This window comes from Eleutherodactylus coqui, chromosome 10, assembly GCF_035609145.1.
Source record: "Eleutherodactylus coqui strain aEleCoq1 chromosome 10, aEleCoq1.hap1, whole genome shotgun sequence".
NCBI lineage: Eukaryota > Metazoa > Chordata > Amphibia > Anura > Eleutherodactylidae > Eleutherodactylus > Eleutherodactylus coqui.
The window spans coordinates 102,992,236-103,017,874 of NC_089846.1; the positions used below are offsets into that span (position 1 = coordinate 102,992,236).

Here is a 25,639-nt window from a genome sequence, read left to right on the forward strand (position 1 = left end):
GTTCTGATGCCAGAATCATCGTATCTTCCTCTGACAAAGGCGATGACACCTTTATTCCTCCATCCTCTGTGTAGGTGATGGTGGCTTGCAGCTTGGATAGCAGGTCTGCTCCCAGCAGGATCACAAACCGTGCTAACACACTAGGGAGAGAGCCAATCTGCAGGGGTTTTGAAAGGGGGTGAGAGGTGGGATGTCCTTCTATGCCCATGGTCAAGATTTCGACATTGTCCAGCAGAGCCTTGAAAGGGAAATCCGCTTCCTTAATCACACTTCTGGCTGCACCTGTGTCCAGGAGGAAGGTAGTGGGACGGCCTGCAACGGAGAGGGTAACCGGGGCTTGTGGAACCGGCAGATCGATGTTGGTACCCCGCTGAGACATTGCCATGATAGACGCAGGCTTGCCACTGTCCTATTGGAGAAGGTCAGTGGCTGGAGAAGGTGGGAGAGGAAGTTGCTCTCTGGTGTGTGGGCCGGAACGTCGCTTCCTTGAGGCGCGGCAGTCACAGCGGAAATGTCCAGGGTGACCATAATTGAAACACGTGCGCACATCCAGTTGTCCAGGCTGTGGCATCCGGAACCTCTGCACGGATGGGTCCTCTGCCAGCATAACCAGTGAGTGTCCTTTTCCTTCTAGTCCTTTCGCTACCAGTAGCAGCATGTTCATGGACAGAGTCTTGTACTCCAAACGAGACGTGATGAGACCTTTCCTTATGGGTTCACAAAGTCCCAGTACAAAGGCAGATGAAAGTATCTGGGAATGCGCTTGGTTTGTGTGGAGAAGCCTAGGTCATTAAACAACTGAATCAGGCGAGTGTGGTACTTCTCCTCAGATTCCCCCATATCCTGGGTGATGTCTTGGATGGTGGTAGCTTGATCTGCAAGACGATTCTGGGCCCACACCTTGATCTGTTCGCAGAACCGGACACCAGATTCATAAGTAATGTCGCTCTCCATCTTCTGTGGGTCTAGGTGCTTTTCAATAACTGGCCAGTAGGTGTCTCCTGCTTTAACTTCAGTAAGGGTTTGGTGGTCCTTCCAGGTGGCACTAAAATTCTTCTGAATTTGCACCAGTCTCCGGTAAAAGGGCAACTGCTGTTTTTCCGGGTCAGGGAGACTGGTCTGAAGGTTGGATGCTTGAGTAAGGGTGAAAGAAACATACAACACAGGAGCGCCAGCTGGAGGCTGGACTCCTGCGGATATGGGGGGCTGTTGGCTATGGGCTAAGAGTGAGGGCCCTGGCATCCGGGCCCGCTGGTCACCACTTGTGTTAATAAAATGTTCAAGGAGATCCTGGGCACTTCGGATATCTCTCTGTACTCCTTGGAATTCCCCCATGAGGTAACATTAGCACTAGAGAGGATGGATTTGCCCATGGGTGGAATCCGTAGCTAGGGGCCAGGCTGGGGGAACCATCTTCCCCTAACATCATCAGGGGAAAGCCGCCGACATTGGACTGGTTAACTGGTTCTACAGCGCCTTTTGAGGACAGAGGCACAGTGTTGGATGGCACATGGAAACAGCCATCTGCATGCAGCACTGGATACAGGGGTGTCGGAGGATTAGGCTTCCCGGGTGTAGCAAGATGGCCACCGGAGGAGGAAGGGCCTGGGGCGGCAAGGCTTCCAGGTGAGGCAAGATGGCCACTGTAGAAGGAAGTGGCGGGCCTGGGGCAGCAGCACTTCCAGGTGAGGCAAGATGGCCCCTGGAGGAGGAAGGGGCAGGGCCTGGTCCTGTCCCGGATGGGGAGGGACTGGAAGTGGGCACAAGGGAGGAAGTGACATCAGGGTAGGGGCGGGGTGCCCCACAATTACTGCAGACATCATGCCATGTGGGATTTTGAACATTGCAAACACGGCAAGTCTAGCAGGGATGGCCGCCATCAAAGGAGGGGGGGGTATTGTGGACACAAAGGCATTACATTGTTCATGATACAAGTAATACACATCCCCCCTTGTTTACCTCCTCCTCCACCCAATTCTGCTTGTGAATCCCTTTTGCTACTCTATACCACCCCTCGGCAGCCTGCAGCACCCCCTGTCTGTCAGAGCCCCCTTTTTATCCCTAAAAACTTTCCTCCATTGTTCTAATCTTCCCCCATCCTGCAGCTTTTCTGATCCTTTCCCATTGTTTAGCAAACTCTGCTCCTTCCCCTTCAGCAACTAAATCATATGCTCTATGCCCCTTATCTTTGCTCACTTTGTTCCCCATTCTCTGGAATTCCTGAATAACCTGGATCTATGCCCAACCTTCTGAATCTGCTCAACTCTATTCTGCCTACTAATTCTATCCTGTCTGAAGTTTCTGGACACAGTAGTACTCCCCTTGTAAAATCTGCCTTCTTCAAATCCTTCCAGTATTACCCCTCCTTTCCCCGCAAATCACAATGCACATTAACTTTATAACACCGAACAAAAGGGACAGATGGGATTACTGGAGAATACCCACAGCGGCTTAAGGTATATGTCTCACCTACCTTTGTAACAGCCTTCCCTCTACTAGTAATCCCAAACAGCACACCCTGCACACAGTTTGGGCATGACATTTGGCTATACACAAAGACTGACGATTATATTCAGTGAGACCTCAACAGTATCTGGATTATCCAGCCGTCACACACCACGGCTATAATCCCTGCGTATCCTTCCTTATGTATAAGAGCATATACCGTGCTCGATCATACAAGTGAATACGCCTATTTTATTTTATTTTTTTCCTGGCCTCGCTCTCCGAGTGTATTAGAGAAAACCACGCACTATTACATAGGAGAGTGTGCCCCGGGGCGTTCCCCCCTTAAAGCGTATAGGAACACACTGTGTCCTACTATACAGCCCAAGTCCACCCTACTACAAATTAACCCTCACAGAATCTGTCTCTTGGTCTTGTGTACACAGTCTTCAATCGTCTCAAACACAACAGTCACAGCATACAGAATACCCCTAGACAGGTTACACGGTGGAAATCTCGAGTAGACAGAACTAAAGCTATTACCTGTCTTTCAGTGATTTGTTAGCAGTCTGGTGTAGGGACAGGCAGACGAACAGTTAAAAGTCAGTTCACACAGGTAGATTAACATAAAGCAATCTTACCGTGCGCTGCAGATTTTCGGGCCCCTGAGTTCTGCGTGTTATCTGCCGATCTCTGTATTTTCCAGACTGTGACTGATCACAATCTACTCGCCCACCCAGGGACGCCACTGATCTGGATACCAATTTCTCCAGCACCCAACACCCAAGATGGATACACTTCTTCAGTCTTACAGTATAGCAATGTGATTTAACCCTTAAGAGGCTGCAGAGGAGCTTTACATTAGACTAATGTTATAGCACACATCTTTCACCATGCCATTGTCCAGCAATTACCATAATGAAATTATGTGACCATTAGCCTCTACAGAGTTAAATCTCTACAGCTGCGTAATACATCTAGTTTATACGAATCAATAGACATTTTATCCTAACTAATCATCATGTATACTACACATTAATACTATTTTGTGATGGGCACAGCATGGGAACTGTTGTGTGGTACATTGAGAGGGCAATGGAGCTTGCAGCAGGATGTACAGTATGTGTATGGATGAGTCTTTGCTGGAACAAGTCCTCATGGTGGTCTGCACCCAGACGAATAAATTACATAAATTTATTACTACCGCGTTTCCAAAAAAATAAGTCCTACCCCGATCATAAGCCCTACCCTGATTTTCAGGAGAGGCTTGAAATATAAGCACTCCCCCACAAATAAGTCCTAGCTAAACTACATGAAAAAAACAAATCAATACTCACCTGGCATGCGGCATCTGAGTCCCTCACGCTGGTGCCCGGTGCTGCGGCAGGCTGCTGTGTCTACTGTGCTGAGATATCACTCTTTTTCTGGTGACGGAGCTTTAAATACCCCGCAACTAGCAAAGCGAGTGCTGTGATTGGATTGAGCGCCAGCCAATGACAGCTGACGCTTGATACAATCACAGCACTTTCTTTGCTTTAGGCGGGGAATTCAAAGCCCCGTCACCAGAGAATGATATCTCAGCACAGAGAACACGGAAGCCCGCCGCAGCACCGCTGGAGACCAGCAGCACGAGGAACCCACACGCCGGGGACCAGGTGAGTATTAGCCCCGCCTCTGAAAATAAGACACTGTGCCTCTGTTGGGGCAAAAATTAATATAAGACAATGTCTTATTTTCAGGAAAACATGGTAGGTCTACAGTGTATAAATATTTATTTCCTGGGACACTATGTGATATACTTTATTACTAGGTCCATAGTGAATTAATAATTATTTCTGGGAGCACAGTAAGTTAGTTTAGGGGGGACACTGTGTGGTGTTAATTATGTTCAGAGGAGTAAAATATGTCTGGCCCACAAACTTCGCATGGGCAACAATTAGCTGGGGAAGTCATGAAGGTTTGAACCAGATGGAGAAGAAAAGGAAGGACTCTAGAGAATGTTACCTGTAAGTCACTCAGTGTCATTGTGTGTTCTCTCTGTGTCAGAGACAGAATACATCAATACTGCACTCACATGTAAGCTCTGGAGCATTTTTGTTTGTGAAACAACAACTCTCAGCATATCCTCGCTTGCAGTTTTACACGGTAAAAACTTTTATATATTAACTGTTTTCCAAGCTTCCTAAGAAAGCTAAAAGATTTTGCTTGTCTATTCATACTAGATGTCTTTATAGGTCATTATTTGTCCCATGTTTGGAAAATTCAATAAAGATAGAATTAAACGAAAGCAATAGCTAGATCTCCCCCTGATGCTGACTAGCCTCTGTTACTATAATGACTGACTTGACTGGTCACCATCATAAATATTATCCTTACCTTCTTCCTATTATTTCTATTGGCAGGACTTGGGGGTGTTCTGGTTCTTGTTAAGGAGACCTAGTTGTGTATGTAGTTTTATTGGCAATGCTTCAGAATTGGATAGAATGGGACAAAAGCCAAAATTATTTCTGAATGGAGGCAAAAGCTGGCATCATTACTGACTGAGCCAAAGTGGGGATCATAACTGAATAAAGACAAAATGGGGCATCATTTTGATTGGAGGCAAGGATGTATTAATATTAAATGGGTCAAAAATGGTATTATTACTGACTGGGGGCCAAATAGGACATAATGGGGTAAAGGGAGCATTATTGCTTGCTGAAAGAAAAGTGGATATTATTACTGGATGGGGACAATAGGGGCATGGTTGCTGAGTGGAGGCATAAAGATGGCAATATTGCTAAGTGGCGGTACTTTTACTGTGGAGGGTTCCTATAAGCAGTACTTACTGTATGGAACCTACAGGAAGCAGAAGAATGGGGATACTACCACTTTGTTTATTATTAATCTCTGGGGCACTATAGAAGGGAGGATTATGTAGAAATGTCGATAACATAAGGAAGGTGCTGAAAAAATGGAGCCAAACATATCTCTGTGTCAAATTCTGCAAAGAAATTTGTGGCTGGGTAAAATCATCATGGCAGTCTGGGTCAGATACAGAAGAAAAAGGAAAGTGAACGACTCCAGACAGAGAGGTCGTCACGTGTGATTACTGGATACAATGGTACTGTAATCCCGTATAAAATTTACAAAGTGCCTGTGTAGAGCTGGTATATACCGCTATATGGTCACTGTATCTTGTTTTCTTTTTTCTGCAACAGTATGGTGGTATTGTGTGGTCAGAGTCTGGGGGATTACTTGTCTCTCATATGGTGTTATTATTGGTAATATTAACCTTTGTATTGATCCTAATTTAATAACAATATGGTAGCTTAAAGGAGATGTCCCGCGCCGCCTCGGGACAACCCCTTTAAAGAGTTAAAAATAGGTGATATCTTAATATATATATCTGCAGTCCTAACATACTCTGTGTTTCACAGAAAATGTGTGTCAGTGAATTATGGATGCTCTATAGCCTTCTTTTCTCCTATGTGGCTGTGGCTTTGATCCGTGCCTACTTGTGTTTGCCCTACTTGCTGCTGCTTTGGGTCCACCTAAAACATAAAGCTTCTATGTAACTTTTTTCCCTGAGCTTCATTAGGTTCCCAATCTGCCTCTGTCAATGTTTTACCTTTTATAGGATATTTCTATCTGAGTCTTTGGTGGCATAATGAACGTATGTGTGCAAATCTGAAAGATTCAGGTCCAAATCTGATAGCTGCAGGTCCTGGTTGAGACTTATGGGAACAGTCAGGCAGGCTTCGCTATTTCGTTTCTCATGGATTTGCGATGAAATTCTTAAACAAATATACCACTTTAAAAAGTCTTACAACATGACTAGTGCTGCTATACGAAGACTAGGGTGTTAGTGAGTCTAAAATAATACACTTTTTGATGTTCTCCAGCTAGGAGTCTTGGTGCGCCCCTTTATTTAGGTGGTGATTGCTGACAAGCATTGTAGCTTTGTGTGATCTTATTGTCATCAGTCCACAATAAATGCAGGATTAGATAGGAAGGTAAAGGCAGTATGATAGGATGTGCACAGTAAGTTAGGGATTCTTTGGTAACAAAATATCAGTATCCCCTCCATCCACGGTGGTTACTATGAGCAGTCACTGGAGGTCCTCTCATCTCTTTGGCTTCCTGGTGGTCCATAAGATGTATTATGGACACACGGAAATCTGTTGAGACAAAAGCAGACATTCAGTTGACGCTAACTGGTGGATGAACAGAAAGAAAAACAGGCGAAAATGGTACAACTAATACTAGTAGATATATGGACCGACAAAGATATGAAGTGGGAAGAAACATGACATCTTATATTACAGATAATCTAAACTTTTACTGTATCTCAGATTACATTCACTCCACGTTTGCATCATGTATGCAGACATTCTGGTATAAATATCTAACATACCTGCAGGCTATCAGTAGCCAAATACAAGTCATACCAGTGACTTTTATCGTACATCTGGATGATATTCTTTGGTGTTGGTTTGTCTAAACTGTATTGAAAATCTATGCTATGGAATATGCAAGTATCCAAAGAGAAATGTGTTGTATGTTTTTTCAATGGGAATCAATGTCAAATGTATACAACTGTACAGATGTAACATGGTATGCCTTACAGTGACTAAATGTGCAAAGTTCATTAGTGAATATATCAAAGTATACAAGATATAGTGTTGGATATATCCACAAGATATGCCATAAATGTCTGATAGGTAGGATTCCAAACTTTGGGATCCTCACCTACTGGTTGTACAGAGACCCCTGACACCTGTTTTGCAGGCTGTTTTGCAGGGTCAGAGAGCCTCCACATTCAGGCAGAGATAGAACTGGAGAGGACTGTGTAATCCCATGGATATGGCATAAATGTGTTTGCTGAGAAAACAAGTACTAAATTGAGAGTACAAAAATACCACCACCACATCTGCAGTGGTTAAAATCAGGTCATTATCCACTCCAGCTGGTGCCATTGGTTCTACAATGCCACAAGAGTATAATAAAACCACTAGTTCACCCCTTCCAGTTGACACAATCCTATCATATTCGCATCACCAAGGTTACCCCACCACCCATTCTTTTTTAGAGTTAACACCCAAACTCTCACATCTTGCTTCAAACAGACTCCATGGAGAATAGAACCTACTTTCCCACAGAGATCAAGACCGAACCTCTGAGGCACAGATACAACAAAAAAATACACAGATAGCTACCATAGGGAGCTCCCCTCCAATAGTACGGGGCAAGATCACACAGTTCTACACACCATCAATGGGAACACAATAGACCTGAAAGAGGGCAGAACAATGAGAAGGAGAAAAAAAGGGGAAGAAATAGGAATAGACCACAACAAATAAAAGACCAACCATCATTACCATTCACTTTGAGTCCAGAATCCTATAAGAAATTTGGTATTTACAATCTATGCAAACACCAATTGAGCACCTTGGAGGTGGAGATTCTGTCCCAAGGCCTATCATTTTGTCCCTCTAGACCCTCAGATCCCTTCCAGCTCTTTGTCAACCTTCGCCAAGTTACAAGAAAACATACTCTACAGAGACATTTTCCAGTCTAATTCAGCTTTGTGTGATGCATCTGTATATCCACAGAAAGAATTTGATTTAATCGACCCTATTCCCATAGACCTGAAGCCAAAAAAGTCACTTTTATCCATTAGATAATAAAGGTCAGTTTATAGAAATGTTTCACAGTCAAGTCATTGAATTCAAGGAATGGCTGAGCACTGCCTCTGATTGGCTGAGCGCTCTGACTAATCACAGGCAGTGCTCAGCTGTCATTCAATGAATGGCTGAGCACTACCTGTGATTGGCTGAGCGCTCACCCAATCAGACCAGCACTTTCAAGAGGTGGGGATTTTAAAATCACCAGCCCAGAGACGCACCAGAGCCCCGACAGCGGAAAAGAGGTGATGTTTTTTTTTTTCCTAATTTTTAACAGCAGCTAGGGATGATTTTCAGGGAAGGGCTGATATTTCAATCCCTTCCCTGAAAATCACTGTGGGGGTTGCCTGCAAATCAATATCGCGTTTCTTTGCCACAGCTGTCATAGCTGTCATAGCTGTGGCAGGGGATTCCTTCATATCCGCAGGGAGTCCCATCATCACTGAACACTGTGACAGTGCTGTTGCAGTGTTTAGTGATGAGGGGACTCCCTACGGGGAATCTTTATGTGCACCTTCCCGGTGCACGGATGTCCTATCTTTTGCAACTGCGAGTATTGCGGCTATAAAAGACAGCCATGTGAACACATCATAGGAAACCAATGGTTCTATCAGCCACGTATTTTCTTGCGCATGTAGGTGCGCACAAAAAACGCTCATCTGACTTTACCCTCAAAAAGAAAGATATGTTCTGGATCTTTTCCCTGATCTGTTTGGTGCCCAAAGGCTTGATCGAAATTGTTGAGAAAATCTGATTTATGATTTACGGGTCATGTCTCTTCTTATTTGTTATGGCATTTTGAAAAAATGTTTTGCAGGATTGAATTAATTTTTATTTTATTTTTTTGTGTTTTTATATATATTCTACATTATTTTTTACATATTTCTTATATATATGAATTATTAAATATATTTCGTCTTTCGGCAATGCTTTTTTATATATTTTTTATATATCCCTATAGGCACTGCTATAATTAATCGACAATGCAATCTTTCTTATTTTTATATATTCAACAATGCAACTGTTTATTCATTTGTCTTTTCTGCATTTAAAAATGATTGTGGCACCAATTCGCCTTTATAATTCAACATTACTAATCATGTGTCTTAATTTATGTGTCATGTGACACTACATCACGCCATAAAATTTTATTTATAAATCCATTTTTCCATCAACCCAGTAGTTTGCTTATATACAAAAACATTTTTTAACCATGTGTTTACAAACATATGGCTTTAACCCCTTAATGACACGGCCTATTTTGGCGTTGGGGACCAAAAGAGTTTTTTTTTTTAAATCTCCATGTCCACGGCCGTATAAGGGCTTGTTTTTTGCGTGGCGAGCTGTAGTTGCTATTGGTACCACTTTTGGTTACATAGACTAGATTGTAAAACTTTTATTATTTTTTTTATGATCGTAGGGAGAGAAAACGCATCAATTCTGCCGTTGTAACCAGTACGGTTACAACAATATCAAAAATCTTATATTTTTGTTAGGTTTTTCTACTTTTCCACAATAAAAACCCTTTTTTTGGAATTTTTTTTTTCTAAACTCACTGCATTCAAAGTGCTATAACTTTTTTATTTTTCCATGGACGGAGCTCTCTGAGGGCTTATTTTTTGCGAGACGAGCTGTAGTTTTTATTGGTACATGTGTTTTCTGATCACTTTTATTGCATTCTTTAGGAGGCAAAATGCAGAAAATTAGCATTTTGCCTCAGTTTTTTAGCATTTTTTTAACAATTTTTTCCGTGCAGGATAAAAAGCATGTTCAATTTATTGTACGCGTCGTTATGGATGAGTTGATACCAAATATGTGGGATCTTTAACTTTAAAAAAAACTTTTTATGCTAACATGAGAAAAAGCATAAAAAAAGTTTTATTAACATTATAATTTTTTGTACTTTATTTTTCTCTTATTTTTACACCATCTGTGTCCCTCTAAGGGACTTACACAGCAGGACTGCAGATCACTGATAATTCTTTCAGCTCTTATTGCATCTAGGGTAGGCCTCAAGGAGAGACCTCCTCCCCCCCCCCCCCACACACACACAATTAGTGTAATGGACTGTAATAAACTAAGTAAAATTCCCATTGCAAATATGTGCCTCTCCTCTACACTAACACAGCTTCTGGTGTGAAAGTGCTGACTAACTACTCCCTCTCCTCACCCCCTCCCACCGTGTTTCTAACATTTTACTAAATATGGCGCCTCCATCCAGGAATGCAACCGAGATAAGACCTCCGCTCCTGGAGGAAGAGACCCATATTAAGGCAATAACCAATCAGCTGCAGATTCGTACTTTATGACGTATTAACCATGCCCACTGTCCATAAAACCCAATGCAGCTTGATTAGAATAAAGAAGTTTCATTTAGCTGAACAGCAGGTTTCAGTGTGATTCTTCCGTGCATGCCCAGGCCGCAGGCCCTATACCTACTAATCAGGAAGGGGGAGGAGATTCATCATTAGTTATATTAGTACTAGAGATGAGCGAGCACCAAAATGCTCGGGTGCTCGTTGCTCGAGTCGAACTTTCCGCGATGCTCAAGGGTTCGTTTCGAGTAACGAACCCCATTGAAGTCAATGGGCGACTCGAGCATTTTTGTATATCGCCGCTGCTCTCTAAGGTTTTCATTGGTGAAAATCTGCAAAACCCAAGAAAGTGCTGGAAACGACACAGAAACGGATAGGGCAGGCGAGGGGCAACATGCTGGGCTGCATTTCAGGTTCCCAGGTCCCACTATTAAGCCACAATAGCGGCAAGAGTGGCCCCCCCCTACCAATTTTTACTTCAGACAAACCCTCATTAGCAAGGCACACCTTAGCTAAGCACCACACTACCTCCAACAAAGCACAATCACTGCCTGCAGGACACACCCCTGCCTCTTCTCCTGGGTTACATGCTGCCCAACCCCCCCCCTCCGCACGACCCAGTGTCCACAGCGCACACCAAAGTGTCCCTGCGCAGCCTTCAGCTGCCCTCATGCCACACGCTGGCCTCACAGCCACACCACCCTCATATCTATTTATAAGTGCGTCAGCCATGAGGAGGAACCGGAGGCACACACTGCAGAGGGTTGGCAGGGCCAGGCAGCGACCCTCTTTAAAAGGGGCAGGGCGATAGCCCACAATGCTGTACAGAACCAATGAGACATCCAATCCTGTGCCACCTCCGTCAGGAGCTGCAAACGTGGGCAGAGCAATGGGGAATCCGTGTACCACACAGTATTCATTCTGTCAAGGTGTCGCATAGCTCAATCCACACTGTAAGGGGAAAGCCGTCTGCGCTCTGCCCCCTACCCAAGTCAGTCAGTGTCTTTGTGCCAGACAGGTCAAACACCGCAATGGGAACTAAGTTTGCACCAACAGCATAGGGGGGTCCTAGGAAGCCCAAGACATGAACAAAAAATTGATCTGAGCGGCCAAACATGGCAGACTTGCACCGCGCCCACGACATAGGCCTCGGCCCACAGCTTCAGCAATCCTAGGCAGGAAGCGGACTGTCACTGCACCAAGGACATAGGCCTCTGCACAAACCCTCAGCAATCGCGGGCCTACAGCGGACTCCTATGCTAGCGTAGCTGTGCACGTCTCATTAGCGCTGTATTGCTCCTGTAGTTTGTCCCATTGCAGTGCCACGGATAGTAGAGCTAACGTCAGATTAAATACAGGTGGGCTTCGGCCCACACTGCATGCCCCAGTCAGACCGGGGTTTTTTATAAATAGTCACAGGCAGGTACAACTCCACAATGGAAATTCCGTGTGCACCCACAGCATGGGTGGCTCCCTGGAACCCACCAGCGGTACATAAATATATCCCATTGCAGTGCCCTGGACAGCAGAGCTAACGTCAGATTAAATGCAGGTGGGTTTCGGCCCACACAGCATGCCCCAGTCAGACTGGGGTTTTTTATAAGTAGACACAGGCAGGTACAACTCCCTATTGTGAAGTCCGTGTGAACCAACAGCATGGGAGGGTCCCAGGAAGCCACCGGCGGTACATAAATAAATCCCATTGCATTGCCCAGCACAGCTGAAGTAACGTCAGATTAAATGCAGGTGGGCTTCGGCCCACATTGCATGCCCAACCTGACCGGGGTTCTTAATACATAGACACAGGCAGGTACAAATCCCCTATGTGAAGTCCCTGTGGACCGACAACATTGGTGGCTCCCTGGAACCCACCGGCGGTACATAAATATATACCATTGCAGTGCTCAGCACAGCTGAGGTAATGTCATGTTTAATGCAGGTGGGCTTCGGCCCACACTGCATGCCCCAGTCAGACTGGGGTTCTTTATAAGTAGACACATGCAGTTACAACTCCGTGTGGACCGACAGCATGGGTGGGTCCCAGGAAGCCACCGGCGGTACATAAATATATCCCATTGCAGTGCCCTGGACAGCAGAGCTAACGTCAGATTAAATGCAGGTGGGCTTCGGCCAAGAATGTTTTCATAGTTGGAGGAGGAGGACGGGAAAGTTTTTGAGGCAGTACGTGTCCTGTCCCCGTCTCCGTGGTTATATGCACCTTCCCAGTGACCGCGTCGCTGAAAAGTTGTCGCGCCTTCGGAACCTAGTAGCGTGGCCTCGCCACCATCATGTCTTTGGGAAGCCTCCGTTTCCACTAACCTGTAACATTACAGTAGCAGCAGTATAGGCAGAGCCGAGAATTAGTAACATTTCAGCGGTAAGAGTATGCACAAACCCCTGTAACATTTCATTGACAGCAGTGAGGACAGACCCCACTAACATTTCATTTGCAGCAGTATACACAGACCCCAGTAACATTTCAGTAGTATCAGTATAGACAGACCCCAGCAACAGCAACGTAGAAGCAGTAGAGACAAAGCAGTAGATTCACCTTTCCCTGGCCAGTGTAGGGAGTGCGTAGTATTGGTAAGATTTCAGTAGTAGGAGTATAGACAGGCCCCAGCAACAGTAACGTAGAAGCAGTATGGGCAAAGCCCACTATTAGTTACATTTCTGTTATAGCAGTATAGACCTGCACCAGTAACATTTCCGTTGAAGCATTATGGGCAGAGCCCAGTATTAGTAAAATTACAGTAGTAACAGTATACACCAACCAAGGTAACATTTCAGGAGCAGAAGTATCGGCAGACCAAAGTAACATTTCTGTTGCTAAAGTATAGTCAGACCCCTGTAGCATTACTGTGGCAGAAGTATAGGTAGGCAGAACAGAGTTACATTTCTGTAGCACAAGTGTAGGCCAACCCCAGACACAGTGGTGTACCATGAGTGCAGGCGAAGCCCATAAAAATTACTTGGATTACATTGTAGGCGAGGGCCTGAAAAATTGTTGTACCGACAGTACAAACGTACCCCAGAAAAATTGCCCATGCCCAACCCAGAGGGCAGGTGAAACCCATTAATCGCTTAGCGTACTGTGGCTTAATTTGTAACTAGGCCTGGAGGCAGCCCAGTCTAAAAAACAAAAGGTTCAGGTGGAAGTTTCAATGCTTTAATGAGAATTGAAACAGATAAATATTATTTAGAAAAGTTATATGAGCCTTTTGGCCCACAGAAAAATTGCCCATTCGCGGTGATTACGAGAGGTTTCAGGAGGAGGAGCCGGAGGAGGAGGACGAATACCATACACAGATTGACAAAGTTCTTTAGGTAGCGCTGCTGTCCGCTGGTGGAGAAGAGAAGTCTGGGGAAATCCAGGCTTTGTTCATCTTTATGAGTGTAAGCCTGTCGGCGCTGTCAGTTGACAGGCAGGTACGCTTGTCCGTGATGATTCCCCCAGCTGCACTAAACACCCTCTCTGACAAGACACTAGCCGCAGGGCACGCCAACACCTCCAGGGCATACAGCGCGAGTTCGGGCCACGTGTCCAGCTTTGACACCCAGTAGTTATACGGAGCAGAGGCGTCACGGAGGACGGTGGTACGATCGGCTGCGTACTCCCTCACCACCATCTTCTTACAGTGCTCCCTCCGACTCAGCCTGGACTGGGGAGGTGTGAGACAGTCTTGCTGGGGAGCCATAAAGCTGGCAAAGGCCTTGGAGAGTGTTCCCCTGCCAGCGCTGAACATGCTGCCTGATCTCCGCGCCTCCCCTTCTACGTGGCCCTCGGAACTGCGCCACTGCCACTAGCGCTGTCAGATGGGAAGTTTACCATCAGTTTGTCCACCAGGGCCCTGTGGTATTGCATCACTCTCAAACCCCTTTCCTCTTCGGGAATGAGAGTGGAAAGGTTCTCCTTATACTGTGGGTCGAGCAGCGTGTACACCTAGTAATCCGTAGTGGCCAGAATGCGTCTAACACGAGGGTCACGAGAAAGGCATGCTAACATAAAGTCAGCCATGTGTGCCAGGGTACCTGGACGCAACATATGGCTGTCCTCACTAGGACGATCACTTTGAGTATCCTCCTCCTCCTCCTCCTCCTCAGGCCATACACGCTGAATGGAGGAGAGGCAAGCTGCATGGGCACCCTCTGCAGTGGGCTCAGCTGTCTCTTCCTCCTCAGGCTCCTCCCCCTCCTCCTCCTCCTCCTCCACGCGCTGAGATATAGACATGAGGGTGCTCTGTCTATCCAGCGACATACTGTCTTCCCCCGCCTCCGTTTCCGCCCGCAAAGCATCAGCCTTTATGCTTTGCAGGGAACTTCTCAACAGGCATAGCAGGGGAATGGTGACGCTAATGATTGCAGCATCGCCGCTCACCATCAGGGTGGACTCCTCAAACTTTCCAAGGACCTGGCAGATATCTGCCATCCAGGCGCACTCCTCTTTAAAGAATTGAGGAGGCTGACTCCCACTACGCCGCCCATGTTGGAGTTGGTATTCTACTATAGCTCTACGCTGCTCATAGAGCCTGGCCAACATGTGGAGCGTAGAGTTCCACCGTGTGGGCACATCGCACAGCAGTCGGTGCACTGGCAGATTAAACCGATGTTGCAGGGTCCGCAAGGTGGCAGCGTCCGTGTTGGACTTGCGGAAATGTGCGCTGACCCGGCGCACCTTTCCGAGCAGGTCTGACAAGTGTGGGTAGCTTTTCAGAAACCGCTGAACCACCAAATTAAAGACGTGGGCCAGGCATGGCACGTGCGTGAGGCTGCCGAGCTGTAGAGCCGCCACCAGATTACGGCCGTTGTCACACACGACCATGCCCGGTTGGAGGCTCAGCGGCGAAAGCCAGCGGTCGGTCTGCTCTGTCAGACCCTGCAGCAGTTCGTGGGCCATGTGCCTCTTCTCTCCTAAGCTGAGTAGTTTCAGCACGGCCTGCTGACGCTTGCCCACCGCTGTGCTGCCACGCCACGCGACACCGACTGCTGGTGACATGCTGCTGCTGACACATCTTGATTGCGAGACAGAGGTTGCGTAGGAGGAGGAGGAGGAAGAGGGTGGTTTAGTGGAGGAAGCATACACCGCCGCAGATACCAGCACTGAGCTGGGGCCCGCAATTCTGGGGTTGGGTAGGACGTGGGCGGTCCCAGGCTCTGACTCAGTCCCAGCCTCCACTAAATTCATCCAATGTACCGTCAGGGAGATATAGTGGCCCTGCCCGCCTGTGCTTGTCCTCGTGTCCGTTGTTAAGTGGACCTTGCCAGTAACCGCGTTGGTGAGGGCGCGTACAATGTTGCGGGAGACGTGGTCGTGCAGGGCTAGGACGGCACATCGGGAAAAGTAGTGGCGACTGGGAACTGAGTAGCGCGGGGCCGCCGCCGCCATCATGTTTTTGAAAGCCTCCGTTTCCACAAGCCTATACGGCAGCATCTCCAGGCTGATCAATTTGGCTATGTGCGCGTTTAACGCTTGAGCGTGCGGGTGCGTGGCGGCGTACTTGCGCTTGCGCTCAAACAGTTGCGCTAGCGATGGCTGGACGCTGCGCTGAGAGACATTGCTGGATGTGGCCGAGGACAGCGGAGGTGAGGGTGTGGGTGCAGGCCGGGAGACGGTCGTGCCTATGTCCTGAGAGGGGGGTTGGATCTTAGTGGCAGGTTGGGGCACAGGGGGAGAGGCAGTGGTGCAAACCAGAGGCGGTGAACGGCCTTCGTCCCACCTTGTGGGGTGCTTGGCCATCATATGCCTGCGCATGCTGTTGGTGGTGAGGCTGGTGGTGGTGGCTCCCCGGCTGATCTTGGCGCAACAAACCTTGCACACCACAGTTCGTCGGTCGTCTGCACTCTCAGTGAAAAACTGCCACACCTTTGAGCACCTCGGCCTTTGCAGGGTGGCATGGCGCGAGGGGACGCTTTGGGAAACGGTGGATTATTCGGTCTGGCCCTGCCTCTACCCCTGGCCACCGCACTGCCTCTTCCAACCTGCCCTTCCGCTGCACTTGCCTCCCCCTCTGAAGACCTGTCCTCAGTAGGCTTAGCAAACCAGGTGGGGTCAGTCACCTCATCGTCCAGCTGCTCTTCGTCCGAATCCTCTGTGCGCTCCTCCCTCGGACTTACTGCAATTACTACTACCTGAGTGATAGACAACTGTGTCTCATCGTCATCGTCCTCCTCACCCACTGAAAGCTCTTGAGACAGTTGCCGGAAGTCCCCAGTCTCCTCACCCGGATCCCGGGAACTTTCCAAAGGTTTGGCATCGGTCACGACAAACTCCTCAGGTGATAGAGGATCCATTTTTTCGCACTCAAGGCCGGGACCCGAGAACAGTTCCTGGGAGTCTGCCTGCTTTTCTGAATGTGTCATTTGCTGGGAGGGAGGAGGCTGGGAGAAGGGAGGAGCAGCAGCGAGAGGATTCAGGGATGCAGCAGTGGACGGCGTAGAAGTCTGGGTGGTCGATAGATTGCTGGATGCACTTTCTGCCATCCACGACAGGACCTGCTCACACTGCTCAGTTTCTAATAAAGGTCTACCGCGTGGACCCATTAATGGTGAGATGAATCTGGGGACCCCAGAAACTTGCCTCTCTCCTAATCCCGCAGCAGTCGGCTGCGATACACCTGGACCAGGAGCTCGGCCTGTGCCCACACCCTGACTTGGGCCTCCGCGTCCTCGCCCGCATCCACGTCCACGTCCTCTAGGCCTACCCCTACCCCTCAGCATGATGTATTACGAGTAGTGCAGAAACAGAACACTGTAATTAAATCTGCCGCTTATTGGCCTGTGGTTGGAGGCTGACTTTGCTTACGGACCGCACAACAGAGCCAGGAAACAATTATGCACAAGCCTGTAGTGAGACCTAGGTGCATATGACTGAGCTACTGGAATTCACAGCGAAGAACCAGTCAAGTAGCCAAAGGCCAGTGGTAGGCCTTAAGTATTTTGCTTTAATTTTTTTAAATGGTGAGGTGAAAAACCAGACAGACACCATATGCAGCGTATATATGTATACTCTTTCCCTCTGGCAGGATGACGGCGATCATGTAACGGACACAGCAGAGCCAGGAAACAATTATGCGCAAGCCTGTAGTGAGACCTAGGTGCGTATGACTGAGCTACTGGAATTCACAGGGCAGAACCAGTCAAGTGGCCAAAGGCCAGTGGTAGGCCTTAAGTATTTTGCTTCAATTTTTTAAAATGGTGAGGTGAAAAAACAGACAGACACCGTATGCAGCGTATATATGTATACTCTTTCCCTCTGGCGGGATAACGGCGATCATGTAACGGACACAGCAGAGCCAGGAAACAATTATGCGCAAGCCTGTAGTGAGACCTAGGTGCGTATGACTGAGCTACTGGAATTCACAGCGAAGAACCAGTCAAGTGGCCAAAGGCCAGTGGTAGGCCTTAACATTTTGCTTCAATTTTTTAAAATGGTGAGGTGAAAAACCAGACAGACACCGTATGCAGCGTATATATGTATACTCTTTCCCTCTGGCGGGATGACGGCGATCATGTAATGGACACAGCAGAGCCAGGAAACAATTATGCGCAAGCCTGCTGTAACGCTTAGCTGGGTAATAATGAGCGACTACTACTCCCAGCAGACACGCAGTAAACTGTACACGGTCACAGGCTTGGCTGGGTAATAATGAGCAACTACTACCCCCAGCAGACACGCAGTAAACTGAAGACGGTCACAGGCAGCCCAAATATAGTATTTTTTTCCAATTTTTGGGAAAAAGCCCACTGCCTATATAGCCTGTATATGGATTTCCCTGTTGGAGGATGACTGTGGTTATTGAAAGCACAGTGCAGCCAGAAAAAATAATGCGCAAGGCTGCAGTAACACCTAGCTGGGTAATAGTGAGCGACTACTACCCCCCAGCAGACACGCAGTAAACTGAACACGGTCACAGGCAGCCCAAAGATTTTTTTTCCAATTTTTTTGAAAAAGCCCACTGCCTATATAGCCAGTATATCTCTTTCCCTGTACCACTGTCCCTGCCTCACCAGTACTGCCCCTATACTCAGTAAAATGACTGCAGACTGAGGACGCTATGGTCTGCATGCCCGATATACAAAAAAAAAAATGTGCAAAACTGCTAAAAGCAGCCTCAACAGTACTGCACACGGTCAGATGTGACCCTAAGAAGGACCGTTGGGGTTCTTGAAGACGAAGATAACAGCCTAACACTCTCCCAATAGCAGCTACAGCAGGACGGCACTTTCCCTAATGTCTCTCAGCGTGCATCTGTGGCGAGCCGCGGCCGGCCCCAGTTTATATACTCGGGTGTCACCTGATCTCCCCAGCCACTCACTGCAGGGGGGTGGGATAGGGCTGGAACTTCACAGGAGGAAGTTGTAATGCTTTCCCTGTGTTTCTATTGGCCAGAAAACGGCACAAACTTTTCTGGGAAGAAATTGGAAGTGACTCGAACACCGCGTGGTGCTCGTCTCGAGCAATGAGCATCTCGAGTACCCTAATACTCGAACGAGCATCAAGCTCGGACGAGTACGCTCGCTCATCTCTAATTAGTACCAATCTATAACAATAGTAAGGTATCCTTCCTTATCCTTTCTATACCATTTTGAGACCTGTATCAGAGTTTCTACTGAGCATAAGTCTTTCTGTTTGCCATTTTGTCCTTCCTGCATTGTTTTATACACTTTCTGGTGTCTTGAGCCGTTTTCTCTCTACTTCGGTGGATACAAAAAATCTTGAACAGCTCACTCTCTATCCTAATAAGGTCATCTATATTAGCCTATGGTCAATTTTTTGAACTTGGCCATAGGTGAGATTTCTACTACCACCATTACCATCATCTTTTTGTATACTGACGTGGTCATTGGAGCGTCGTCCCTAAATTTATCTTATAAGATTAAAGCTACACATTATTACCTTAGGACGGATACATTGTACGGGCTCTTGTGGGCCGAACAGCAGATTGTGGTGCTGTAAGTATTTCGCCAGCTGATCAGGGATGTCTATCTGGTCAATGAGACGAAGCTTCCCCACTTGTTTTAGCCGCCTTCTTATGGCAATACGACACTGAGACTTCAGGGATCTCGGATGAGCTGTACAGAAGATAAGACCAGAGTACAGGATGACATTGCAGTCTGACACTACTGTACACTACAGCGATCTATACAGGAAGACATTATAGAATTAGCGCAAAGAAGGAAAAATGTGTTCAATGAGAGAGACAATAATCCATATAATGGGAATCTGAGTATAAAGCCAATAATCTGTTTTGTCTTTAAATATCTTTATTGTGTATGTTTTTCTTTTTTAAAGGTTTGATGTTCTTTGTTGTTCTTTGTAGTAGTTTCCTTCTATTATACTTGGGACATACAAAAGAAGAGGCAGTTACAGGGTTAAAGGTCCTGATACAGACCTAGACTTCAGGCCTGTATAAAAATGAGATGTCACATGGAGATTGTCTTCATTTTGTATCAAATAGGTAAATCTAATTTTTACTTGACCTTCTCTACACTTTGTACATTATGGCAACATTGCTTGGTCTGCAATATGGCAGTGTTACGAAGTGTTTGGTGGATCCACTGTGTCACCCTGCCGAGTGGAACAACCCGGCAGGATAGACAGCTGACACCGAGGTGAAGACTGAGGACATGCGAGTACTCGGTACAAAGAGGGAGAGTGGGCCTTGCCCTAAACTCAGATGGACTAGATATCCCCGTCCTGTTGATACTCCTGGTGGTGGAGAGATCCAGGCCCGGCTCCCAGACCTCCCTACCTACCTGGTGAGGATGGGAAACCAAAGATAGATCTACCAAACAGCGCAGACTTGCAGGAGAGGATGTAAGATGGAAACTGAGCCAGTACTGTGCAGAGGTCACAGATACAGGAAATAGAAATAGAAACAGAACCAAGCAGAAAGACATGCAGGGAACTGGGAACACACAAAGACACAATATAAACTAGTAAAGGCAACACATAAGACTGTATACAGACAGGATAGCTGCACCAGCATCTTGCATGAAGTCACTCAGGGAATGAACATCAACACCAAGCATTATGGGTAAGGTCTGAATGGTTTAAATAGGAAGCTGATTGCAAATCCCCACAGGTTGGGGGAAGAAGCCAGACAAAGTAACCCAGTGAATGCTGAAAGATATAGAAACAGACTTAGGAGACAGGACGACGCCTTGGTCTGCTGGACCTAACAGATGGATTGTTTAGGTTTACAGTGTTACATAATTGTTAAGGTGTACAATACAGTACAATCCTAAAAGGGGTTGTCCTGTTATCTCTCATTGGCTGCAATGGTCACCTCAGTTCCTGTGACGTCAAGGATCACAACGATCACCAGGACCACAGCGGGGCTGCAGCACTGGATCCTGGTACCACGGAAAGGTAAGTATGTTTCAGTTTATTATTTTAAACCCTTTTAGCCCTATTTAAGTGGAGTTGTCCAGTAACCAGACAACCCCTTTAAGTTGTCTGGTTGACTTGATGTCTTTCTGGAGAGGAAGGATATTATAGGCTATAAATCTAAGGTTATTTGTTAATCCGGGTATACAGGCAGGTAGGAACTATTAGGGGTTGATCCAGGGAACAGTCTGATTGCCATTACGGAGTCGTGAAGGAATTTTTTCCCCAAAAGGGCTAATTGGCTTCTGCCCTTGGATACACATAGACATGAACCCACTCCACTTAAAAAAATTCTTGCCCGCTTGTGTTATTTCATTTTTATGTGCCTTATTGCACTAGGATTGCAAATAACCAAGTCAATTGTCAGGACAACCATTTCAGACCACACACAGAAGTGCAACTTAGGGACTTCTCCCTAGTATATAAATGTATGCCCTGGCATTATCTATTATCTGAAGCATATTAGATCTTTTTACTCTGACATTTTTTTTCATTTTTAAGTTTTATTAAGAGTAAAAAGTAAAAAAATTATATATTTTTTACATTTATAATTGTATTTTTTAAAATTAGTATATTTACACTAAAATAAAGTACAGGTATGGGTTCCTCATTTTGTTTTGAACATTTTGATATATAATATGTATAGTTTTGAATTACAGGGCACATATGGTAGTGGTTTGCGCCGGTAGTGGGTCTTTTTTTTATGTATATATTTTTATTTTAATCTGTGATTTTTTTTTAACTTATTTTTGTAACTATTTTTTACCATCTTCATTCCCCGTGACTTCAGATAAGATCTCTGGGGAACATTTACATTGTCTTTTTTTTAATTTCACACCTTTCCACTGATGCTGGGGCATTTAAAGGTGCATAAGAAACATCCCCATGTAGTGACAATAGTCACTGGCACAGCTAGTCAGGAAAAAAAAGGGAGTCCCACCTTTCTCTTCACTCTTCTGCTCTCAGTTCCATTTGACAGGCATACTCACAAGCTCTTTACTTGCCATCCGGTCACAGTGGCTTTCTATACATGATATATCAAAGGATGGGAACAAGGTTCAAGTAAGAACTGAAACGTGTTCTCTGCATGTTCCTGTGATTGAGCACATTTTTATATAATAAACAGGAGTTTTTTCACACAAGCACTTTTGTTCCCATCCTTGGATATACAGCTAATCAGGGTCTGCTAGGACCCTGCAGTTCTACTGTGACAGGGGCATCCAGCGGTCATATGATTGTCAGGCCACATAGTGGAAGCACTATGTACCCGGGAAAGGAGAAGGCAGAAGCAGTTAAAAACTGCTTCTCCCTTGTCCTCAGGCTCCTGGGCTGAGTCTGACAGCTAAAGACCTGATTTGCTACTACTTTATTGAAGGAGCAGAGGCTTTAATCCCATACTGTACAATCGGCTGGGATTAAAGCCCAGGACCAAAGGCCATATATTTATTGCATCTGGTCCTTTAGGGGTTAAAAGATATCTTGTATTTTGCAGGAAGGACTTTGCATTATCTGAGAAATTTGCATACAGATAGAGAACAGGTAAGAATAGATGAGCCAGTGTTTAAGAGAGAAAGGCCCAATGCCCACGGATGGAAATTCCTTGGCGATATTTCCCGCAGAATTTCCGCCGTGGCACGCTGTCAGAGGATTGCATTCGTTTATGCAATCCTATGCAGACAGCCGTGATTTGACCTCGTGAAAACTCGCGTGGTATTTAAATCGCAGTATGTCCTATTTCTGTGCGAGTCTCTGTGAGGCTCACACAGAAACATTTCCGATGACGTGCCGGCTCTGCTCTGCACATGCACGACTGTGCACCAGCTGCACATCACAGAGCAGAGGGAGAAGACGCCGAACAGGTCAGTATGAGGTTAATGCGGGGCATCCGAGATTCTAGCAGCGGAAATCCGACTCGGCCGTGGGCATGAGGCCAAAAGGAAATAAAATTTTAATCCTTTCAGAACCTTGACTAGGCTCCAGGCTACCAAGCTAATCTATTGGCACCCCATAATCGCATTACGGGGCGGTAATAATTAAGCATCGGAGGGAGTCCACCCCCTTCATCTGACTGTTTAGACTTGCAGTAAGCATGGCATGTAATCAGTCTACTGCTGTGATCAGAGCTAGCTACCCTGTTTCCTCTGATAATAAGACCTAGCCTGAAAATAAGCATTACCCTGATTATTCGAGGGGCTTGAAATATAAGCCGTACCCTGAAAATAAGCCCTAGCAGCATTACATAAAAACAAAACCATTACCTAGCAGGCTCAGTCCAGCTCCTTCCTGCTGCTCTCCGGAGCTCCAACACGCTTCTTGCAGTCCTCAGCCGCTCACAGAAGATTACTTTCTGGTTACGGGATTCATAAGTCCCACCTCCAGAAAACCATGGCTCTGATTGGGTGAACAGTGCTCAAGAACTGATCAATGCAGCTCCTCAAGGAACCTATGCGATGGCTGTGATTGGTTCATCGAGCGCTGCACATTGTGGAGGCAGGATTTATGAATTGGCCAATCAATGGCATGGCTCAGCAGAACTCCAGAAAGCAGCAGGAGGGACCTGGAACGAGCGTGCTACGTGAGTATAATAAGACCTCCCCCAAAAATAAGACCTAGCACCTCTTTTGGGCAAAAAATTATTATAAGACAGGGTCTTATTTTCGGGGGACATGGTAGTTGTGGGAAGCTAAAGTAGAAGGTGAAAATCTTTACAGGGCGTAAAGAAAGAAATGAAACACAAGACTTCACATACAATATCCTCTATTGAGAAGAAACATATGTCATTACCCTTTTCTCTGTTGAGAAGTCTTGTGCCATCATAATCATGATGGAGGACTTTCTGAATATCAGGTAAGTACATGTTAGCACCAAACTGGATGAGAAGTTCCACAAATGGGGCTTCATAGTAACTTTCAAGACACATTCTTAGCATTGATGTAGCATCTGCAGTACCGGATAATAAATCACGGTGGGAACGGTTATAATCAGGGTCAGCCCCATAAAGAAGCAACATTTTAAAGCAGTCAAACTTTCCCAACTCTGCTGCAAAGCCCAAGGGGCTAAACCAATCCATAGGCACTTTATCGGTGTTTGCTCCATAATCCAACAGCAGCTTGAGCATTTTGACGTTCTTTACAAAAAGTGCCTCTAATACAGGCGGATTAAAACCCTCGTCCCGTAGGCTGGCTCCAGCTTTTAATAATTCTTCAACACATTCAATTTGTCCTTGTCCTATAGCATGGCTAAGAAAACCAGCTAGCTCTTTCCCACTGATAACTTCTTTGTCCATGCCCTTAGACAGTAACGCACGTAGTTTTTCTGGCTTACTTGCACGTATAGCAGTGTTGATTTTACTCTCCAGCGCTTTCTCCTTTCTAGACCTAAGAAAGGCTAACATGATGACTCTTTGTATCGAGGCAGAATGTCCGTGACCGTATATGTACAATACAAAGTAACGGGTTACATATCTCTGCGCTCTTCAGATGAAAGCAAAGTCTCCTTCATTTCAGAGTCTGAACAAGTTAATAAAGTCTCTTCCCAGCAATCCTCCGAGTCATTTCCTGAAGGTTTACTGTGCACCAACTGATTCTTCAAGCTGAAAGGACCTTGGATGACATCACAGCCACGTGACGGACAGGAGGCAATGGGTTGGGCAGAAGCAGAGTGCAGTTGTAGAAGCAGCTGCTGTTTATATAGATGACACTTGTTTGGAATGAAATTCATAAAATATCTGGAATAGTTATTTTGAAGCTGATTTAACACTTGTGTGTATATATATATATATATATATATATATATATATATATATATATACTAGCTGATATACCCGGCTTCACCTGAGTTAATTTGGTACAGGTGTTTATCTGTTGTTCGCACAGAAAAATTTAGGAAGTCATAGTTACTTCAGAGGAAACGAGGAATAAAATATGTATACACTTAGAGGAGCGTTGTATTCTCCTCAGACTGTATGTACCGATGTCCTCTGCAGAATATACACACATAGAAGTGAGGTAGATTCTCTTCAGTGTATATACACATAGAGGTCAGTTATATTCTCTCAGTATATACACATAGAGGTGAGGTAGATTCTCCTCAGTATACAAATCATTTCCCTAGGCTTTATGGTTTCTGAGAAAAGAACTATGTCATGTATCGTGGAGTTTCACAGTTTTTTATACTTAAAATTGAATATTGAAGTTGCAACCCCTATACTTTTCCTATTAAGATGTAAAGAATAGTTGAGGCAAATTTTATGTTTGCACGGTTCAGATATGTGCTATTAGTTACATTACATAGGGGGTCACTTACTTTTGCACTTACTATTAAATAATCAAGTTGTGACCCTTTTACTTTTCCTATGTAAGACCTAAACAAAGGTTGTGCCAAATTTCAAATTTGTACAACACCGGCAAGTTAGAGAATTAGATTAGGTACAATACATAGGGGGAGCACTTATTTTTGCACTTAGAATTGAATAATCAAGTTGCGACCCCTTTACTTTTGCTATAGGACCTAAAGAATGGCCATGCCAAATTTAATATTTGTATGACACTGGGAAGTGACATAACTTAGGGGGTTACTTACTTTCACACTTGTAATTGTAATTGTATAATCAAGTTGTGACCCTTTTTAGGACCTAAAGAATGGCCGTGCCAAATTTTAGGATTGTACAATAAAAGAAAGTTAGAGAATTACAGTAGGTAGATTACATAGCGGTTCATTTACTTTTGCACTTAGCATTGAATATTCAAGTTGGGACCCCTTTAATTTTACTATGTAGCACCTATAGAATGGTCGTGCCAGATTTCAAGTTTGTATGACATCGG

At 45.6% G+C, this 25,639-nt stretch overlaps 1 protein-coding gene across 1 annotated transcript; it reads right to left on the reverse strand.

The window, feature by feature from the left end:
- Positions 1–6,312: 6,312 nt before the first annotated feature.
- On the reverse strand, positions 6,313–24,407 carry LOC136579806 (ankyrin repeat and SOCS box protein 12-like). Its single transcript, XM_066579862.1, has 3 exons — positions 23,601–24,407; positions 19,323–19,498; positions 6,313–6,605 (listed from the first exon to the last, which is right to left on the reverse strand). The coding sequence occupies exons 1-3, from the start codon at positions 24,208–24,210 to the stop codon at positions 6,588–6,590; spliced, it is 804 nt and encodes a 267-aa protein (XP_066435959.1). The 5' UTR covers positions 24,211–24,407; the 3' UTR covers positions 6,313–6,587.
- Between the last annotated feature and the right edge of the window lie 1,232 nt (positions 24,408–25,639).

Coding starts and splice junctions, on each gene's coding strand:
- LOC136579806 (XM_066579862.1), bottom strand. CDS start 24,210: ATGTTAGCCTTTCTTAGGTCTAGAAAGGAGAAAGCGCTGGAGAGTAAA. Junction 19,499..23,600: donor ACTTCTCAACAGAGAAAAGG/GTAATGACATAT, acceptor TCTTCTGTACAG/CTCATCCGAGATCCCTGAAG.